This window comes from Gymnodraco acuticeps, unplaced genomic scaffold, assembly GCF_902827175.1.
Source record: "Gymnodraco acuticeps unplaced genomic scaffold, fGymAcu1.1, whole genome shotgun sequence".
Lineage (NCBI taxonomy): Eukaryota > Metazoa > Chordata > Actinopteri > Perciformes > Bathydraconidae > Gymnodraco > Gymnodraco acuticeps.
Genome location: NW_022992344.1, coordinates 995,074 through 1,014,447, shown reverse-complemented (window position 1 = coordinate 1,014,447; position 19,374 = coordinate 995,074). Strand labels below are relative to the sequence as shown.

The 19,374-nt window shown below is 38.3% G+C and overlaps 1 protein-coding gene across 4 annotated transcripts; it reads left to right on the top strand.

Annotated features, from left to right (window-relative positions):
• The first annotated feature begins 6,229 nt into the window (after positions 1-6,229).
• Positions 6,230-14,414, top strand: LOC117541546. 4 transcript variants are annotated; one of them, XM_034208744.1, is made up of 11 exons: positions 6,230-6,948; positions 7,593-10,316; positions 10,523-10,657; positions 10,920-11,054; positions 11,342-11,410; positions 12,037-12,131; positions 12,229-12,355; positions 12,460-12,568; positions 12,647-12,717; positions 13,047-13,174; positions 14,176-14,414. In XM_034208744.1, exons 2-10 carry the CDS (start codon positions 7,614-7,616, stop codon positions 13,161-13,163), a joined length of 3,561 nt encoding a protein of 1,186 aa, XP_034064635.1. In that variant the 5' UTR covers positions 6,230-6,948; positions 7,593-7,613; the 3' UTR covers positions 13,164-13,174; positions 14,176-14,414. The 4 variants fall into 4 exon arrangements, with proteins under 4 accessions (XP_034064635.1, XP_034064636.1, XP_034064638.1 ...); XM_034208745.1 differs by having other exon boundaries at positions 6,230-8,102; positions 8,187-10,316; XM_034208747.1 differs by lacking the exon at positions 7,593-10,316.
• The last annotated feature ends 4,960 nt before the right edge of the window (positions 14,415-19,374 follow it).

The following is a 19,374-nucleotide window of genomic DNA, read 5'->3' as shown; positions in this document are numbered from 1 at the left end:
TTTGTCCTAATATTTATTTTTGTATTAGTTTAATATCATTTCTTTATTTTGCTAGGAAATTCTGAATGAAAGGCTGCGCGCAAGACTGGTTTTTCGCTGGGTTGTGTGGGTTTTTGAGTGAGATGCGGCACAGCAGCCTGTCAGTTTTTTACTCTTGCTAGTGGTTCACGAAAGGAATATGGCAACTCAGCGCCAGATGCAGGCACATTAGAAGAAATCAGTTAGGCCCACGTTACCAACGAGCAAGCAAGTCAGCTGGCAATCAATTATATTTTGAAGAGAAATTTACTCTCAAGCCGGCTCTCTCACAAACTCCTGCTCTGTGCGCAAGCAGACCGCTGCACAGGCTCTCTGCCTCGCTCAATCTCTCTCTCTCTCCCTTTCTCTCCATCGCTCAACCTCACTCCACCTCTCCACCCTGTGTGTGCTCAAGTTTGCCTGCGTGCTTGCCCAAGTTGGCACAGCGTTACAAATGTGCCACAAAACCAACCAATGGATACAGACTGTAAGACCGTCAACAGCCTTATGGCAACCTAAAACCCCTCTCTTTCACCAATTCACGAGCACCTCCCTCCTTCCCCCCCCCCCCCCCGTTGACAAATCTCGAGAATCTAACAGCCCCCCCCCCGTTGACAATTCAGATTTCCCGGGAAATGTAAGTGTCGTGGTGGGCCCGCCCAGAGATGTATGTCTGCCGCCGGGTCTGGGGACCACTGTGCTTAAGAGGTTAAAGTATGAACTTGAACATGAGCATGATGTCGCCCCTTTAATCCCCAGCAAAGGTGCTCTTGCAAAATAGAGATTGAAGAAAGTGCAAGGGCAGGATAATGTTATCATAAATAGGCAGCCAATAGTCTACTTTGAAAACATTACAATTTTAAATCTGTAGCTGGCCAAGAAGACTTTATTTAGCAAAATAATGCATAATAATAAAAAATTGCCAATACTGTATATATATAGTTTCTCTGTGATTTGGAACATTTATTGTTAGTTTTTTCAACAAACATTGTATTAAACTTAAGTTACTTATTTATTTAGCTGGTTCAGTAAATACAAGCATAATCAGATTTAGCTGTTTTTAATTGAAAGCGGTTTTAAAAATAGACCAAAAGAGTACTTAAGGGGAAATGTACGACTCTGTTTAACACAGTATAAAAAGGGAAATTCTTACGGACAGTAAAAACATAAAAGGAAAGTTGCTCATGTCAGATTAGCCAATGACTGCAACTGTTTCTAATTAGAGAACATTTCTTCTGGAACAAAGTTGGTTGGAATTATGTTTTTCAACTGCTGCAACATTTTAATTGATCTTTTGTTTTTGTTACACATGTCTCCTGTCATTTTGTGCTGTAATAGCCTGTAATGCTTGTTCTGTGTACCGCCTGTTGCCTAGATATGACTTATCCTCAAATTGACACATTGTGTGTCCCTTCAATATGCTCACCATGAGGAAACTCAGCTAATGAGCCATGACAAGCTCACCCCAGCACACCTAGCACAACTGTCATAGCATTAACTATGAAAGGAAGACAAATCTAAGACACATATTCAAATAAACATGCATGCAAAATAAAGCCTTGATGAAAATGAGCCAGCATCCCAGGGGACAACATCTGTGAGATGTTCCTATTGTTTTTCTCTCTGCTGGGTGACAGTTGCACAGTAATTATGGACACATTATATGAAAAACAAAATCTCAGATCAAATATCACACATACGTTTTTGGGTGGGATAAATCTTCACTGGGTGGCAAATGGAGAAGTGACAGGGAGTGGTTCAGTCAGTAGGGGATTGGACTTTGGACCGAAGGGGTCGACGGTTCACGTCCCGATTGGACCAAATAATACAGAGTGTGGACTGGTACTAGATAGGGGCCAGTTCACCTCCTGGGCCACTGCCGAAGTTCCCTTGAGCCTAACCCCCAATTGCTCACTGGCGCTAGACTGGCTGCCTCCGCTCTGACCTCTCAACTGCATGTGCATGTGTGCATATAACTGTGTGTGTATTTGTATATGTATGTGCATGTTGTAAAAAGTGTGTACTGTATGACCTGTATAAAAATGCATGTGTGTGTACGACAGAGTAGAAACTGAATTTCCCCCTCTGGGATTAATAAAGCTCCATCTTCTTCTTAAAAAAAAAAAGAGAAGTGAAAGCCTTTGTGGCTCATCTGCTAGTTGCCAGAAGCAATATTTGAGCACATTAATTTTGCTCAAAACATACCATAATAAATTGAATACAATTTCATTGTTGATAAAACATTTATTTCGTCGATTATCTCCGTTCAGTACTCACCGATAACTGTATCAGATCATTCAACTGTGATCCTGGACCTTCACTTTGATCATAAGCCTAAGGAATTTAGATTCTGGCGTCTTGACCCTCTTTCACTTTCTGATGCAGACTTTTGTGAGTGTATTTCGGAATCAATTGCATTCTTCTGTGAGACCAACCAAAATGAAGAGACCTCTGCGTCACTACTCTGGGAAACCCTTAAAGCTTTTCTTAGGGGTAAGTAAGATCATCTTGCATACGTCTCATGTTAATAAACTTCGTAGAGCACGCCAAAGAAAACTGGAAGAATCTATCATTAATCTAGACAACCAACTCTTCTCCACTCAATCACCTGATCTATTTAAAGAACGGATGGGGCTCCAAACAGAACGTGACCTTCTCCTAACAAGAGAGGCTGAACGACTCCTTCTACATTCACAAGGGTCTATATATGAACATGGTGATAAAGCTGGCCGTCTCCTGGCCCACCAACTAAAGGCTAGGGTGGCCTCGAACCAAATCACCCAGATTCGGGACGGTTGGGCTCTCTCACTTCTGACCCGGGAGAGATGAATAACATCTTTAAAACCTACTACTCTCGTCTCAACGAAGATCAGCTACATACTTTTTTGGATAAATTAGATATGCCCAATATTTCGAATAACGACCAACAGACACTAGATGCCGACCTGCAGCTCGCTGAGATTAAAGAGGCAATACAGTCTGTTACGGCTGCTGTTTCTGCCTGCTCGGTAACCTGTCTGGGATTGTCTGCAGCTGTGTGTGTGATAATGTAAATGAGCTGTGTGGTTGCCCCAACGTGATTGGCTGTCATCTCCTGGTCCACTTCCGAGGACACTGATTGGAGCACGCCGTTCTCAGGCTCGAAAATGACATTCCCAGAACAAATGACCATATCTTCCCTTCTAAAATGGTTACATTAATAATCTTTTTTCTCAAAGTAATGATAAACCTGCGAGTTGGATGTAGAAAAGTCAGAATCAATATAGATGTTTTTTATTTTAAAGAAAATTCAGATTGAACATAGTAAAAATCTGTAAATGATAGTGTCCGTCCAAAAGATATGTTTTACTTATAGTGAAAACTACCCTTGGATGATGGGTTAGTAGAATAAAAGCTTTAGGAATCCAAAGTACAACAGATAATAAGTACCCTGTATCAAGATTGATGCAAATCAAGTGACATTTGACATTTGACAAAAAAAAACTAAAGGCTCATGTTAAAACAAAAAGGTGGGGGTTTCGTATACCCAGTTTTGCTCCAGAGTGAAGCTGTCTCTAGGTCTGACATCTCAAAACTGAAAAGCAGATTTATTGCTCATGGATTATCAGAAATCATTCAAAGTGACAGACACTTGGATTAACCTATGGATTAACTTCAGCATCGTTTTTATCGTTGTAATGCCATTGAAGACCACTTTTGACCAGACTACCACACAGGTGAGCCATTTTGCCGTTGTTAGCTAACTAGCTCCATATGTTTTGATGTGTGTTCTTGTTATTATCTCCGAGAATTCGTATAATTGAGTGAAAATGACGGTACCCATCGATTCTGTGTCCCCTCGCGATGTGAAACGATGGGTTGAGATGTGCAGCAAAGATAAATAATAAGGTTTTGTGAGTGAATTTCGGTGCAGTCATCTGTTAGCATTTTTCGTTCGTTGCTAATTCAGAGGCTCAGCGTTAGCATTGTGGGGTTTTTTTTGAAAAAAAATTCAAATGATCAGTTAGATGAGTTTCTTTCCGTTACATGGATATAAAACATTCATAGTTTATTAAATGAACATGCCCTCGGACACTGTTTTCTGCAAGATATTGCAGGAGGCCCCCGTTACCGGGGTCTCTCGGGCTTAACAGTAAGGATCTGATTTCTTTAGATACTTTCAACTAAGGGATTTTGTTAAGACCCACTCTCCCTCGAATTCAAGAATTCAAAATTCGACTTCAATCCCCCAATCCCTGCCTCCCAGTGGAGTGGATCTTGTACTTAAAGCAAGAACTTTGTCTAGGCGCCATGTCTCTTATTTTTATGATCTTTTTTCTCCGGTTGATGAATCTGCCATTAACAAGATTAGAACTAATTGGGAAAAGGAACTACAGTTCACCTTCTCTGATGACTTTTGGAAGGAGGCCCTGAGAGCCGTTAACTCAGCCTCCAGTTGTGCTAGACTCAGCCTAATACAGTTTAAAGTTCTCCATAGACTACATTATAGCAAGGCTAAGCTCTCCATGATTTATCCAGAAAGATTGGATGACAGGTGTGATAGATGTTCCCAGGCCCCCTGCGACCTGACTCACATGTTCTGGGGCCTCATTTATAAAAGGGATATACGCTCAAAAAATGGCGTACGCCAGTTTCTATGCAATGTTTACGATTTATAAAATACTAACTTGACGGGAAAATGTGCGGTCCTCCACGCAAACTCTAACTAACCCATGTGCGCACTAAGCACAAAACGGGAGAGACGAGAAACTGCGACACCGTTGGCAGAAGGAAGAATGGAGAGAAATGTGTGGAAATAATACCATAAATAAAATTGTACCTCTCATTTATCATATATGAATAATTCATTTTCACAAATTGATTAAAGCCAATCTTAAAATGATTTAACAAACATCTGTTTGAGACTCCTCAGTGCACACTAGGGGTTTCACAACTACCAATATTTACTAGTCGACACGTTTTTCAAAATAGCAGTCGACTAGTCGTTACGTCATAATAAAGACACACAAAGAGAGGTGTACAACTGTATTTTATATCGGAACTCATACAGTTACATTAAACACTGCATTTTAATTTGTGTTACATGGCTGAGTAAATAACAAACAGTAACTGGACTTAGTAAATAACAAACAGTAACTGTACTCACCAAAATCGACAGCAAAAAACTCTGTTTACTGAAATGCCACGTAAATCCAGTGCGCAACAGCGCATTGCGCAACACTTTACTCGCTGTCCTCCACGATAACGTCCACCTTTCCAGATTTTTGGTTTGCGTTGAGGAACACCAACGCATCGAAGTTGAGTAAAGTTAGAACGATATTGGCAGATTCGGATTTCACGGATCAATAACTCATGAACAAAATGTTATTCAGACACAAATGACGTCTCCTAAGTATCGTGGTAAGGTTGACAACGAACTACAATCACATGTTGATAAAAAAAAAAGCCAATATGCGCCGTCCTCAAAACTGGACAAATTACATTGGTCTCTATCTGCAGCCGGAAAAGGAATGAGTGCTCAGGGACCGTCTGCAAAGTGCAACTCCGAAAAAAGAGAATACAATAATATTCAATAATATTCACTAGCGTCACTATTATACAGTGGAGTGCTACCAAACTCACTACACACATCAATAGTCTCCCGGTGGTTGGACTACAGCAGAGAGTTTGGAAGAATGTGCTTTTGAATAATTTTGGTGAATATTTATAGTGTAAAATCTTCAATAAATATGGTATAATCTTCAATAGCGTCACTATTATACAGTATATGTCTCTCACACTCACTACACACATCAATAGTCTCCTGGTGGTCAGACTACAGCAAAGAGTTTGGATGAATTTGCTTTTGAATAATTTTGGTGAATATTTATAGTGTAAAATCTTCAATAAATATGGTATAATCTTCAATAGCGTCACTATTATACAGTATATGTCTCCCAAACTCACTACACACATCAATAGTCTCCTGGTGGTTGGACTACAGCAGAGAGTTTGGAAGAATCTGCTTTTGAATAATTTTGGTGAATATTTATAGTGTAAAATCTTCAATAAATATGGTATAATCTTCAATAGCGTCACTATTATACAGTATATGTCTCCCAAACTCACTACACACATCAATAGTCTCCTGGTGGTTGGACTACAGCAGAGAGTTTGGAAGAATGTGCTTTTGAATAATTTTGGTGAATACTTATAGTGTAAAATCTTCAATAAATATGGTATAATCTTCAATAGCGTCACTATTATACAGTATATGTCTCCCACACTCACTACACACATCAATAGTCTCCTGGTGGTTGGACTACAGCAAAGAGTTTGGATGAATTTGCTTTTGAATAATTTTGGTGAATATTTATAGTGTAAAATCTTCAATAAATATGGTATAATCTTCAATAGCGTCACTATTATACAGTATATGTCTCCCAAACTCACTACACACATCAATAGTCTCCTGGTGGTTAGGTCCCCAACACATTATATCATATATTTTGCATTTAAAAGGTCAAATGCTTATTTTTAAAAGCTTGGTTTTACATTTTTATTACCCTCTACTATAAAACATCAATGTTATTTACCCAGGATATTCAAAATGCTAAATAATTAGTCTGATTTTAGCACAAGTAGGCCAAATTGTTGTGTCCCAAATCATGTTTGCTCAACTTCTCTAACAGATATAAACAAAGAAATCAAATTCTACATTTTTGTCACTATTGTATAACCCTTTTATTAATATTCCTCACCAAATTTAAATTGTTGTTAATTCAATTTTCTTGATTTAATTTTTTTTTAAAGTGTGTGTCCCCTGTTTTAATGTCCCCCCTGTTACTCTGATTTGAATCCCTCTGGACACGCCCCTTTACTATTCTACTATTTGTATGACTCAAGAAGAAGGATACATTTTGAGTGGGAAAATCATCTTCAAGAAGCAGAGTAAGTATGCACTCTTCCTTCAACGATTTTTTAATGTTTTTAACGAACTTAACTATTGCGGTAAAGCATAACATGTCCACCCTGTTATGCTCATTTTGTGTGGAAACTGATCAAAATGTTTACATTTAGAAAAAAATGTGAATATATCTATCAAATATCTTTCTCTGTTGTCACAAGTGCTAGCTTGATTATCATCACACATGTAGCAATAGCCAAGTTTAGCATGAAATGTCCACCTTGTTACCGTCTACCCTGTTACTATTTTTCACAGTAACAGGGTGGAATTATTTAAACATAATATCCTGAGCTTAACCAAAACATGTTTCTTATACTTTAACAAGCCATCATTCAGATTAAATAAAAAAAATTATGTTTTTTTATTTTTATTAACCTAGCTGAAGTTAGTTAGTATTTGATCAACTGAAATGTTACTGAATTAAAACTACAAACAAATGTTATTTGTTCCTGTGATGTAATATTACACATTTTAAAATGACAAATGACTATTTTTGCAAACCAAAACAAAAACCCAACTTAGTGTTACATATTTGAACACAGTTTTTTATTATATGTGCTTCTAAAAAGTTTACTTTTTATCTTTTTATATTGAGAAAAACTATTTCGCTTTGCCTTTCCTCCTTTAGGTTAGAGGAAGTTTGAAAATAATGGGAAGAGTTAAAAAAGGAAAGAGGGCCCAGAGGAAGGACTTATGGGCAATGGCTGGTGGAATGGAAGCATTGGTCCGAGGACTGAAGAGTGTTCACATTACCAAAAGAGATACAGGACATTCTTCATATATTTGGTCGGAACTCGCTATAATCCTTTTTGGTCATGATGATAAGAAACACCGTCATTGGCTGTGGGTTGTATGGACCAACAATCGAAAAGGATTGAGGGATTTGATCAATAAACGTCAAAAATCATTAGAGCAGAAGGAAGTTCAGGTAATGGAGGAAAATCAAAACGAGAGAGATGTTGGAGTGGAATGTTCTGAAGACTGTCTTTCAAAGGACTTGCCTCTGAGCATGATTCAGCATAAGGTATCAGATGAGGACATAGACAAGAATGAGGCAGAAGACAAACAACAAAGGATGTCTTCTCAGAGTGGACTTGAAGATGACCAGTTATCAGATGAGGACATAGACAAGAATGAGGCAGAAGACAAACAACAAAGGATGTCTTCTCAGAGTGGACTTGAAGATGACCAGTTATCAGATGAGGACATAGACAAGAATGAGGCAGAAACTGAAGAACAGAATTTGCAAAGAGGAGCACAAGATGTCAATAAAAACACAGGCACCAAAACACATTGGCGGAAGTTGCCAGTAGTATCTAAAAGGTTCGGAATAACAGTAAATAGAAAGAAATGGCAAAAGATTGTTCCTTTGACGGGTTCAAACAAACTGAGGCAACCGTGGACCGACGTGTTGTACAAGAGTTTCCGAGAGAAAAATCCCTGTTGTACGCTTGCCTTCAAGAGTCACCACATAAAAACTCCCAACAGCAGGAAAATTAAAAGTCCGTACTTAAACATCTGTGCAGTTTGTACATTCCCTTCCTGCAGGGCCAAATTCTTCTTTAAAATCCAAAATCAGCCAGTGGGAGACACCCTTGTTAAAATATCTGTGCTGCAAAGAGGGAAAATGGCACACAAAGCAAATGAGACAAAATTCCGACCAGCAGCAAACAGAAGAAGAGGCAGAATTGCAAGAGCCCTGCATAAAGGAGTGAGTCAAGTATTTTACAGTAAACTTAAAAAAACACCTGTTGCTGAACTGATTTCAGGAAACATAAGCCGTAGTCTGAACAAAAATGTTCTCAAAGTGATACGTTCAGAAGTAAGAAGAGGTAAAAGAATCCATGAGGATGTTTTCATGGAGATGTACCTCACACAAATGATCATTAAGGAATGTGACTCAAATTATCGCAGGATGCCTGGGTACATACAGCATTTTCAAGTTGACCCATTTGGAGTACATATGTATTCTGAAACCGGAGTAAACATAGTTGTGCAACACCTGAGAAAGAAGAAACCGCTGACCCTATATCTAGATGCTACAGGTAATGTTGCATCCAAAGTTCCAGGTCAGACCAAAAGAGTGCTTTATTACTGCCTCACTCTTCCTGGAGGTGGTCAGCAAGTACCTCCCCTCCCAGTCTGTGAAATGCTGACAAATGAACACTCCATTCCACCAATCACATTCTGGCTAATGCAGTTCCTCCGCAAACTGTCACAGTACACTAAAATAAAAGTACATCAGGTAGAAACAGACTACAGCTGGGCCCTGCTCCAAAGTGTTCTCCTTTCTTTTAACAAAGAGAGCATTGTCAGTTACTTGGACAGGGCTTTCGCTATCTGTTCAAAGCTGAAGTCATGGAAGGAAATCAAAATGTTGACAGTGCTACACATTTGCTCTGCACACGTGCTGAAAGCTGTAGCTCAGTCAATTGGGAGAAGGACTGCAGACAAGGGTTTGAAGGACTTTGCAACATTTGCATTTGCGAGGTTGCAAAATGCTACTTCAATGACCACAGCACTACACATCTTCCGCTCACTGTGCACTGTGTTGATTGGAAAGCACAATTCCAATGCTGTCCTGATCCATCTGAAAGCCATGAAGGACTTCATAAAAGAATGCAGGATTCCCAACATGGAAGAGGGGGACAAGTTAGGAGACAGTCCCTTAACTCAGGAGGAAGATGATGAAGAAAGAAGAAATGCCCACACAATTGTTGGCAGATCTCCCTTCACATATGAGTTTAGGAAGGTCATGGAGGAGGTACAGGGAGAGCTTGAAAAAGAGGAGGTCGAAACCCCACAGGATGAAAATCCATACTTTTGCCCTGGCATTGTTGATGTCCTTTTTGACAACTATCTAGGGATTTTTCCCCTTTGGAGTGGGCTGCTGTTGGGGAATTTGAAAAGATATGCAACTGACACAGAGGAAGACACATTTGGCCAAAGTAAAACAAGGGACACAAACTGCCATGTGGAGAGATGGTTTGGAATAGTCAAACATTCTATTCTAAAAAAGCAGAGACGACTGAGGCCAGCGACATTCATCAGAAAGATGTATGGCTCTCTCCAGGGGAGGTACAGAGAACACATAATGGCACATCACTTATCTGAGCAGTTACTCCTCAAAACTTTGCTACCAAAAGACATCAGTCAATCGAAGGAAGGTTGGGCAAAGAGAGATGGAGCAAAGCCTCGCACTTCCAGCTCCAAATATTACACCACTCCAGACATTCTTCCAGTTCCAAAAAGAGCAAAGTTAACTCTGAACACTGGTGAAGATATTCAGAGCAGCACAGATGTGGAGAACAGCAGCAACCCCACAAGTAAAGGGTCCAAGCCTGCAACAGAGGTATTGTTTTGCTATATTAAAATGTATGCTTTAAAAAGAGTAACAAAGTAAGCAATTCTTCGAGCTATAAAAACAACGTTAAGAATGCATTAAAAACGTTTTAGCATGAGGCAATCTTTCTGTCATAGAAAACGTAGAAAATCGAAATGCCGAAATCTCGAATGCTGTACGAAGTTATTATGATACCATTGTTCATTTCATTTTAGGTTGATGCCCTTTGGACATGCAAACCAACTGAAGTTGTTGTGGCTGTTGTAAGACATGCTGAAGAGAAGCATAATTTCACCCTGAGGCACAGAGAATTTCAGAGTTTGAGACCTGACGAACTCATCATAGGCGAGGCAAGTATTTATTAAAACTTATGCTGTACCGGACTGCTCATCTCACGTAAGCCATATGTTAATGATTCAATTGTTGACAAAAAGTATGTAAATGATATCCAAGTAAATTGTTAGGCCAGTCCACCTGGAGTGTGACTTTAAATAGACCAGTTTTAATTTATCCATTCTAAAATGATCTGACAATGATGTGATTAAAACCGACTTTGGCCTCTATATTAGCTGGCATTTTGTATGACTATTTCCCCTACAATTTATCCAAAAGGTAATGGAATGTTACATTAGAGGCATCCTCAACCTGAAGGATAATGCTGGTCGTCTATATCTCCTGGATCACTACACCATGGGTGTAATCCTACACGGCACCCGAGAGCAGATAGCCAGGCAAGAGCTAAAAAAGGTGAGTGAAACTGATTATTCAAAGTATTTTCATCCCTTTAGTATTGTAGGCTTGAGAAAGGAGACAGATATGTGTCTACAGGCAACTTCCAGCGTTATTATATGTATGTCGTTTTTGGAGACATTTGTTTTGTTTTTAACCAATACATTTATAATCTAAGCTTCCCTTTTTTTCTTGTTCCTGTTGAGAAAAATAAAAAATGAATACTGTGTAAATTAAATTATTGTTTTGCACCTGTATATTATAGAAAATAACACTTATGTTTACATGTTCCCTAATTTTTTCAGGTGACATTTGATCTCTATGATGGAGCCATTGGATTTGTCAATATAAGAAATGTGCACTGGAAGTTTGTGGTGAGTATACAGCTACTCGTGTAGTCATACTGTAGCTGCTTTTAGAGTTTGCACATTTCAAGTTCATCAACTATTACTTTGAAGATGTATGATTACATTTATTCAAATGCATACAACTAAATATACATTGCTATTAAAACATATTGCAATACATTACTCATATACTGTGACAGAGTTAAGACTAACATGTGTATCTCATGCAGCCCCATTTTGTAAATGCATCTTTGCCTCAGGACTGATTTAAAAATGCTTCTTTTAGTTTTAATGTCTTCACGTTCATCTATATCATAGGGAAACCATATAACATGTAGTCCAAAATAAGTACTCATTCAAATATTTCTCATTGGTGGTCGCTACTCCTCCGCTAAAGATTTGAGTCTTCTGACCCCAAATTGTGCAACTTTCTTTCATCTGATATCTTTAATTATTTCAATACTTTTAAGTCTTAATTATACCCATTTAAAATGGGTAGTTATTATTTTAGTATTACTTAGCTTTTTTAACAGTTGAAGTGATTTTAATAACTGTGGTTTTCATTTTTGAAGAAAAGCTGATACATTATTGTTGCTGCTGACATATTGAAAAAGGTTTGGTTTAATTATACCGTATGCTACTTTTTAAAACAGTACCTCCATGCCCTTTCAAACCACATTTATGTGGTTGATCCTCTGCAAGGGTCAAATGAAGTTGAGGACTCCAGAAAGGCTGCTTACAAATTTGGGTAATATAAAATATATTACAGGAAATACATTGGTTAAACGCACATTTGGTAAAGGCAAAGAGTAAGCGCCAATTACATTTTTTTCCTATTGTTCTATAGAGTATTTCAAGATGCGCCGGAACAGACTGGGAAAAGAGGACTGGGTTAGCATCAAATGGCAGCCTGGAAAGATAACCCACACCTTCCAGAAAGATGCCACCAGTTGTGGAGCCTTTGTCATGCAGGTGATTCAATGCAACATGTTGTGTTCATTAATAATAAAGCATTTTATTTTAAAGGGAAATTCAAAAACACGTCATAACGTCATGTTATTTTACCATCTGTCCAGATGGCCAAGATGACAGTGAAGGAATTTCCCAAAATTCCAAAGACGTTTCACATCAAGTCATCACAACATCTACGAAGAGACATGGCAGAAGAAATTCTCAGAGGATCAGGTATTAGCCAAAAATATGAAATGAATATATGGACGGCTTCCTGTAAATTGAACAGTAATACACCGGTTATTTTTTCAGTTTCAAAGGATGACTTCTGTTCCTTCTGTGGAATTGAGGACCTGCCCACAACTGCTGTTGATGCTGTTTGGGCGAGACTAAATGATGATTTTTTTTTAAACTCCAGAAGATAATCTGAATAATAGATAATATATAGATCATCTGGAGTTAGATTTCAGGAATAACATAAAAGTAATGACATTTTGTATATTTGTATGCATTACAGGTTTCCTTTTGTTTTTCTTATAATTTGTTAAAGTTTTAGCACAGTACAGATAAACCTGAATAACAACAAATATTTATATATACTGTATATAAAAAAAAGTATAATCTCTTTAAAATATAAATGAATATGCCTGCTTTACAAGTGTCCTACACTTTACATTTTCTTAATATCTTTGTTGTATTTGTCCCCATGTAGATTCAGTGTGAAACTTGTGGGAGATGGTTTCACACGCAGTGCCTCGGAATGCCTGCTGCACGAATACCCAAAAAGAATACCCCGTGGTATTGTGTTTTGTGTATCCTCACAAACTAAAGAGGCTAGAGGTGAGTTTGTGTAACTTTTACCAGAGGTACCAGGATTTGGGGAGGTAAGGCTTGTAGTTTGAACTACTACCACAGTAGAAGTAGTGCACTTACAAACGGCATGTGGGGGGAAATCCAGCCCAGCCAGTGATTTGAAATCGGCTAAATGAAAGCTGAATTTTGTACAAAACAAATAAAAATCCAGAAAAAAGCTTTGCTAAAGATTTTGGGCAACTGAAGTAATGATTAATATGTTACGGTGTGTGAAGCAGGTAGGACCCAAATGCAGATTAACGTGAAAATTCCTTTATTTCAAGGCTAGGATATAAACAAAGACAAAACAGAACACTGACCGACGAACTAGTCATGACACAAGACAAAACGACAAAGACAGACAGAAAAACCAGAACTTAAATACACACAAGACTAATCACACAAACAAGACACAGGTGAGGAGGGAGGAGAAAACACAGGGACACCAGGTGAACACAATCGGGTAATCAGACACACCAGGGAAACTAACGACAGGGAACCACAGACAGATCTAAATAGGACAAAACACAACGCAGACAGAAAACCAAAGATAGATCTAGACAAGACAAAACACCATAAAGACAGATCGTGACATAATAATCACCTGTCCATAGTTTTAACTTGTTATATTCTTAATTAAGATGTTAAATATATTTTCAATTACAGATTAAAGTAGTCACAGATGTTCATGATGTTTTCCATGTCTGACATTAGATTGTGGATTTGTTCATTAATATTGTACAGTAAGATAGGTGAAAAGCCTGACATTTTTTATTTTTCAATGTTAACTTTATTTTGTCTGTTCCATCATTCACCAGTAGTTTTCCATTCACCTGTCTCACCTGTTAACCACACCCACGTTTTTGCTCACTGTCTTTCTCTTCTGCACCCATTAGCTTTACTACCAGTATTTAAACCCTCACCAGACACACACCCGTTGCCAGATCGTACTTTGCCTTCATGCTAGTCTTTCACGCGTGTGTTACTAGATTGCCTACCCGGTTCCGACCCTGCCTGTCCCCGACCTGCCTGCTCTGCCTGCTCTGCCTGATCCCTGATCCTGCCTGTACCTCCGTTGACCGCCTCGCCTGCTCCCTGACCCTCTGCCCGGCCCTGACTCACCTTCTGCCCGCTGTCCTCTGGTTCGTTTGCCTGCCCATCATCCGGCTGATACTGTTCTGTTATCCCTCTGCTCTGGTATTATTACAAATAAAGTTCATTACCAATACTCCTTGGTTTGGTTTCTCGAGTGCTGCATTTGGATCGTTCATAAGATTGTGACCATTTTACTGTTTCATAGCTAATGAAAAAGTTGTTTCATGTCTTAATTTATATATAACATACTGTAGCCTATATACAATGTGTAACATTGTATATAGGCTACAGTATGTTATAATACATTATAAATCTTCCCCAAAATTATTCCAAAGCAGATTCTTCCAAACTCTCTGCTGTAGTCCAACCACCAGGAGACTATTGATGTGTGTAGTGAGTTTGGGAGACATATACTGTATAATAGTGACGCTATTGAAGATTATACCATATTTATTGAAGATTTTACACCATAAATATTCACCAAAATTATTCAAAAGCACATTCTTCCAAACTCTTTGCTGTAGTCCAACCACCAGGAGACTATTGATGTGTGTAGTGAGTTTGGGAGACATATACTGTATAATAGTGACGCTATTGAAGATTATACCATATTTATTGAAGATTTTACACTATAAATATTCACCAAAATTATTCAAAAGCAAATTCTTCCAAACTCTCTTCTGTAGTCCAACCACCAGGAGACTATTGATGTGTGTAGTGAGTTTGGGAGACATATACTGTATAATAGTGACGCTATTGAAGATTATACCATATTTATGGAAGATTTGACACTATAGGTATTCACCAAAATTATTCAAAAGCAAATTCTTCCAAACTCTCTTCTGTAGTCCAACCACCAGGAGACTATTGATGTGTGTAGTGAGTTTGGGAGACATATACTGTATAATAATGACGCTATTGAAGATTATACCATATTTATGGAAGATTTGACACTATAAATATTCACCAAAATTATTCAAAAGCACATTCTTCCAAACTCTCTTCTGTAGTCCAACCACCGGGAGACTATTGATGTGTGTAGTGAGTTTGGGAGACATATACTGTATAATAGTGACGCTATTGAAGATTATACCATATTTATGGAAGATTTGACACTATAAATATTCACCAAAATTATTCAAAAGCACATTCTTCCAAACTCTCTTCTGTAGTCCAACCACCAGGAGACTATTGATGTGTGTAGTGAGTTTGGGAGACATATACTGTATAATAGTGACGCTATTGAAGATTATACCATATTTATGGAAGATTTTACACTATAAATATTCACCAAAATTATTCAAAAGCAAATTCTTCCAAACTCTCTTCTGTAGTCCAACCACCGGGAGACTATTGATGTGTGTAGTGAGTTTGGGAGACATATACTGTATAATAGTGACGCTATTGAAGATTATACCATATTTATGGAAGATTTGACACTATAAATATTCACCAAAATTATTCAAAAGCACATTCTTCCAAACTCTCTTCTGTAGTCCAACCACCAGGAGACTATTGATGTGTGTAGTGAGTGTGGGAGACATATACTGTATAATAGTGACGCTATCGAAGATTATACCATATTTATTGAAGATTTTACACTATAAATATTCACCAAAATTATTCAAAAGCAAATTCTTCCAAACTCTCTTCTGTAGTCCAACCACCAGGAGACTATTGATGTGTGTAGTGAGTTTGGTAGCACTCCACTGTATAATAGTGACGCTATTGAAGATTATACCATATTTATTGAAGATTTTACACCATAAATATTCACCAAAATTATTCAAAAGCACATTCTTCCAAACTCTTTGCTGTAGTCCAACCACCAGGAGACTATTGATGTGTGTAGTGAGTTTGGGAGACATATACTGTATAATAGTGACGCTATTGAAGATTATACCATATTTATTGAAGATTTTACACTATAAATATTCACCAAAATTATTCAAAAGCAAATTCTTCCAAACTCTCTTCTGTAGTCCAACCACCGGGAGACTATTGATGTGTGTAGTGAGTTTGGGAGACATATACTGTATAATAGTGACGCTATTGAAGATTATACCATATTTATGGAAGATTTGACACTATAAATATTCACCAAAATTATTCAAAAGCACATTCTTCCAAACTCTTTGCTGTAGTCCAACCACCAGGAGACTATTGATGTGTGTAGTGAGTTTGGGAGACATATACTGTATAATAGTGACGCTATTGAAGATTATACCATATTTATTGAAGATTTTACACTATAAATATTCACCAAAATTATTCAAATTATTCCAAAGCACATTCTTTCAAACTCTCTGCTGTAGTCCAACCACCAGGAGACTATTGATGTGTGTAGTGAGTTTGGTAGAAATATACTGTATAATAGTGACGTTATTGAATATTATTGTATTTTCTTTTTTCGGAGTTGCACTTTGCAGACGGTCCCTGAGCACTTGTTTCATCTCCGGCTGCTGAAAGAGACCAATTTAATGTGTCCAGCTCGGAGGACGGCGCATATTGTTTTTTTTTTATCAACATATGATTGTAGTTCGTTGTCAACCTTACCACGGTACATAGGAGACATCATTTGTGTGTGAATAACGTTTTGTTCATGAGTTATTGATCCGTGAAATCCGAATCTGCCAATATCGTTCTAACTTTACTCAACTACGCATCGACATGTGAGGGAAGGAGGCTTGACCGCTTTCGGGTGACAGTGTTGCCTGCCAGGGAAAAAACCCTATCACTCGGGGTGCCTGTGGCTGGAATAGCTCCTCGAAAGCTTGGCTAAACGGGGGACGCGGTGCACGTTTTCTGCCCACCACTCCAGTGGGTTATCCATTGTGGGGATATGCGGTGTCCGCTGGCAGTAAACCCTAGCTAATAATCCGCATCACTGTTGACCCGTTTTTTCTTGCTGCTCGTCTGCCTCTGTCCTGTGCTGACGCCGGTCCGTTGCTCACTGGTGTTAGCATTACTGCTAGTGCTAGCTGTCGGCAGCGGGTGTCTCATCTTCAGATGGTTGCGCATAGCAGATGTATTTTTGTTGTACTTCAGTACAGCTGTACACAACTGACACTTCACTGTGGAGTTGGTTACATCTTTGTTGAAGTACTGCCATACATAAGAATGTCGGACGTGTTTTGAAGCATTTTGCAGCACCTCGTTTACCTAAAAAAAATTCACGACTAATCGACTAGGGCCTACAGCGCCGATTAGTGGTAAAGGTAGTCGACTAGTCGACTAGTCGATTAGTTGGTGAAACCCCTAGTGCACACAAAAACATAACTTGGAGAAATAAATAAATACAGATATGTTATTTAAAACCACCTCGAATATGTTGTGTTAATATTATGAAATGTTTTCTCATAAATGATGCGGTAAGCAGGAGGACAGAATTAGCCTACGTCTAAACTGACGCCGTTTTGCATTTCTATAGGTTGTAGATACGAGCATGGTTTTATATAGGCTACTATCACGTTTAATCGTTGTGATGAAAACTTCTGTGCAGCAATGCAGAGGAAATGATGGAAGCTGGATCGTCTTTAGTCAAACACTGAAGTTTATTAAGAGTAGAATACAGCCGGAGAGTTCACAAGGTAAATCCACACTTTCATGCGAGCAACCAAATCAACTCTGAGGACAAAGGACGACAGAAACACAGATCTATACATGAAATGAGGAGGGACCTATATTCCCGCCTTTCCCCTAACCATTACCAGACATCGGAACAAAGGCACCTTTGTATTGCAACTCCTCATGTGCCCAAACCCCTCACCCCCACAGGAAGTCAGAGGACCTCTTGACCTGTGTCCTCCTGAGGTTACACGCAGGATCACATGCGACTCAACAAAAGCACACGTCTGCTAAGCAACAGTTTATAAGAAAGACTGAGAACCTCTAAACACACAGATCGGATTAAAATATTCTCTGACAGTTTCACTCTTTTTATCAATTTATGATAACCAATTAACATTAGTCTAAGAATATTTCAGTCAATACTTAAATCAATAAGCGTCTTCAGAGTTGTGTGGGCTCACATACATCAATTACATCAAAAGTAAAACAAGATTGAAAACATTTCAATCACCATGATTGAACACAGTCAATCATAATAGAAAAATCATCTCTCTTCAGTGTTTGGCATCATTTGTCAAAAGCACAATAATAAACACACATGAAATACAAAAATATAATAGCAAAATATATGTTTCAAAAATAAGATCTTTTATCATTTATCATTCAGTTAATCTCATTCATCAAACACAAATTCAAAATCAGCTTACATCTCAAAGATTTACTTCAAGGCAATTACTTATTAAAACACAATTATAATTTAGGATTATAAGAAATCCAATTGAGGTATAAAATCAGAATCATGAGAGATCCAGCTAAAATTCCCAGTTAAGGTATAAATTCACAGTGATTAATCGATCAATCTGTAATCTGTAAAGTTACAGTGTCCTCAATCTTTAACATTACTTTACGTTTACTTCATTACGCTTTATTCAAGAGTAAGGCACTTAGTAGTACATATATTTCATTCAAATACATTTGTTCAAAATCTGAAAAGGAAGAATCAGACATTTATTGTATAACAACCTGAAAAGGAAAAATCAAAACATCTGTTCTTTATTCTGAGTGCCAACTGTAATCAATATCAAAACATCTGTTCTTTATTCAGAGTGTCAACTGTAATCAATTTGTCAATCGCTGAATGGGGGTACCCATGGGGCAGAAACCGCGATGGAGACCCATGAGTCTAGAAGCTCAGCGTCATACATCAACATTGTGTCATCTACAGTTGAATACCCCACTAGCCTCTGTGGGGCCTGGAGGGCGGTCTTGGCAACCCTTCGTATGGCTAATTTAACTACAGTGATCAAACAGATCACTAGGATTAGCACAACCAAGATAAACACTGAAACAGTAACAACAAATGTAACCAACCCCGCTCCCCAGGATCCAAAGGTTCCACTTAAATCCCCAAATGTAAACCCATGAGTTTCATGCCATTCTTTTATTCCCCTAGCAGTATCATGAGCCATGTCCATAACTTCAGGTGTAGCATCAGAGATGAAAGAACAACACTCAGATCCAGT

Excerpts from the sequence above, each read along its gene's own strand:
- LOC117541546 (XM_034208744.1), top strand. The coding sequence starts at position 7,614 with ATGGGAAGAGTTAAAAAAGGAAAGAGGGCCCAGAGGAAGGACTTATGG. Across the intron at positions 12,356-12,459 it reads GTGGAGCCTTTGTCATGCAG|ATGGCCAAGATGACAGTGAA; the intron begins GTGATTCAATGC and ends CCATCTGTCCAG. Across the intron at positions 12,718-13,046 it reads CTGCTGTTGATGCTGTTTGG|ATTCAGTGTGAAACTTGTGG; the intron begins GCGAGACTAAAT and ends GTCCCCATGTAG.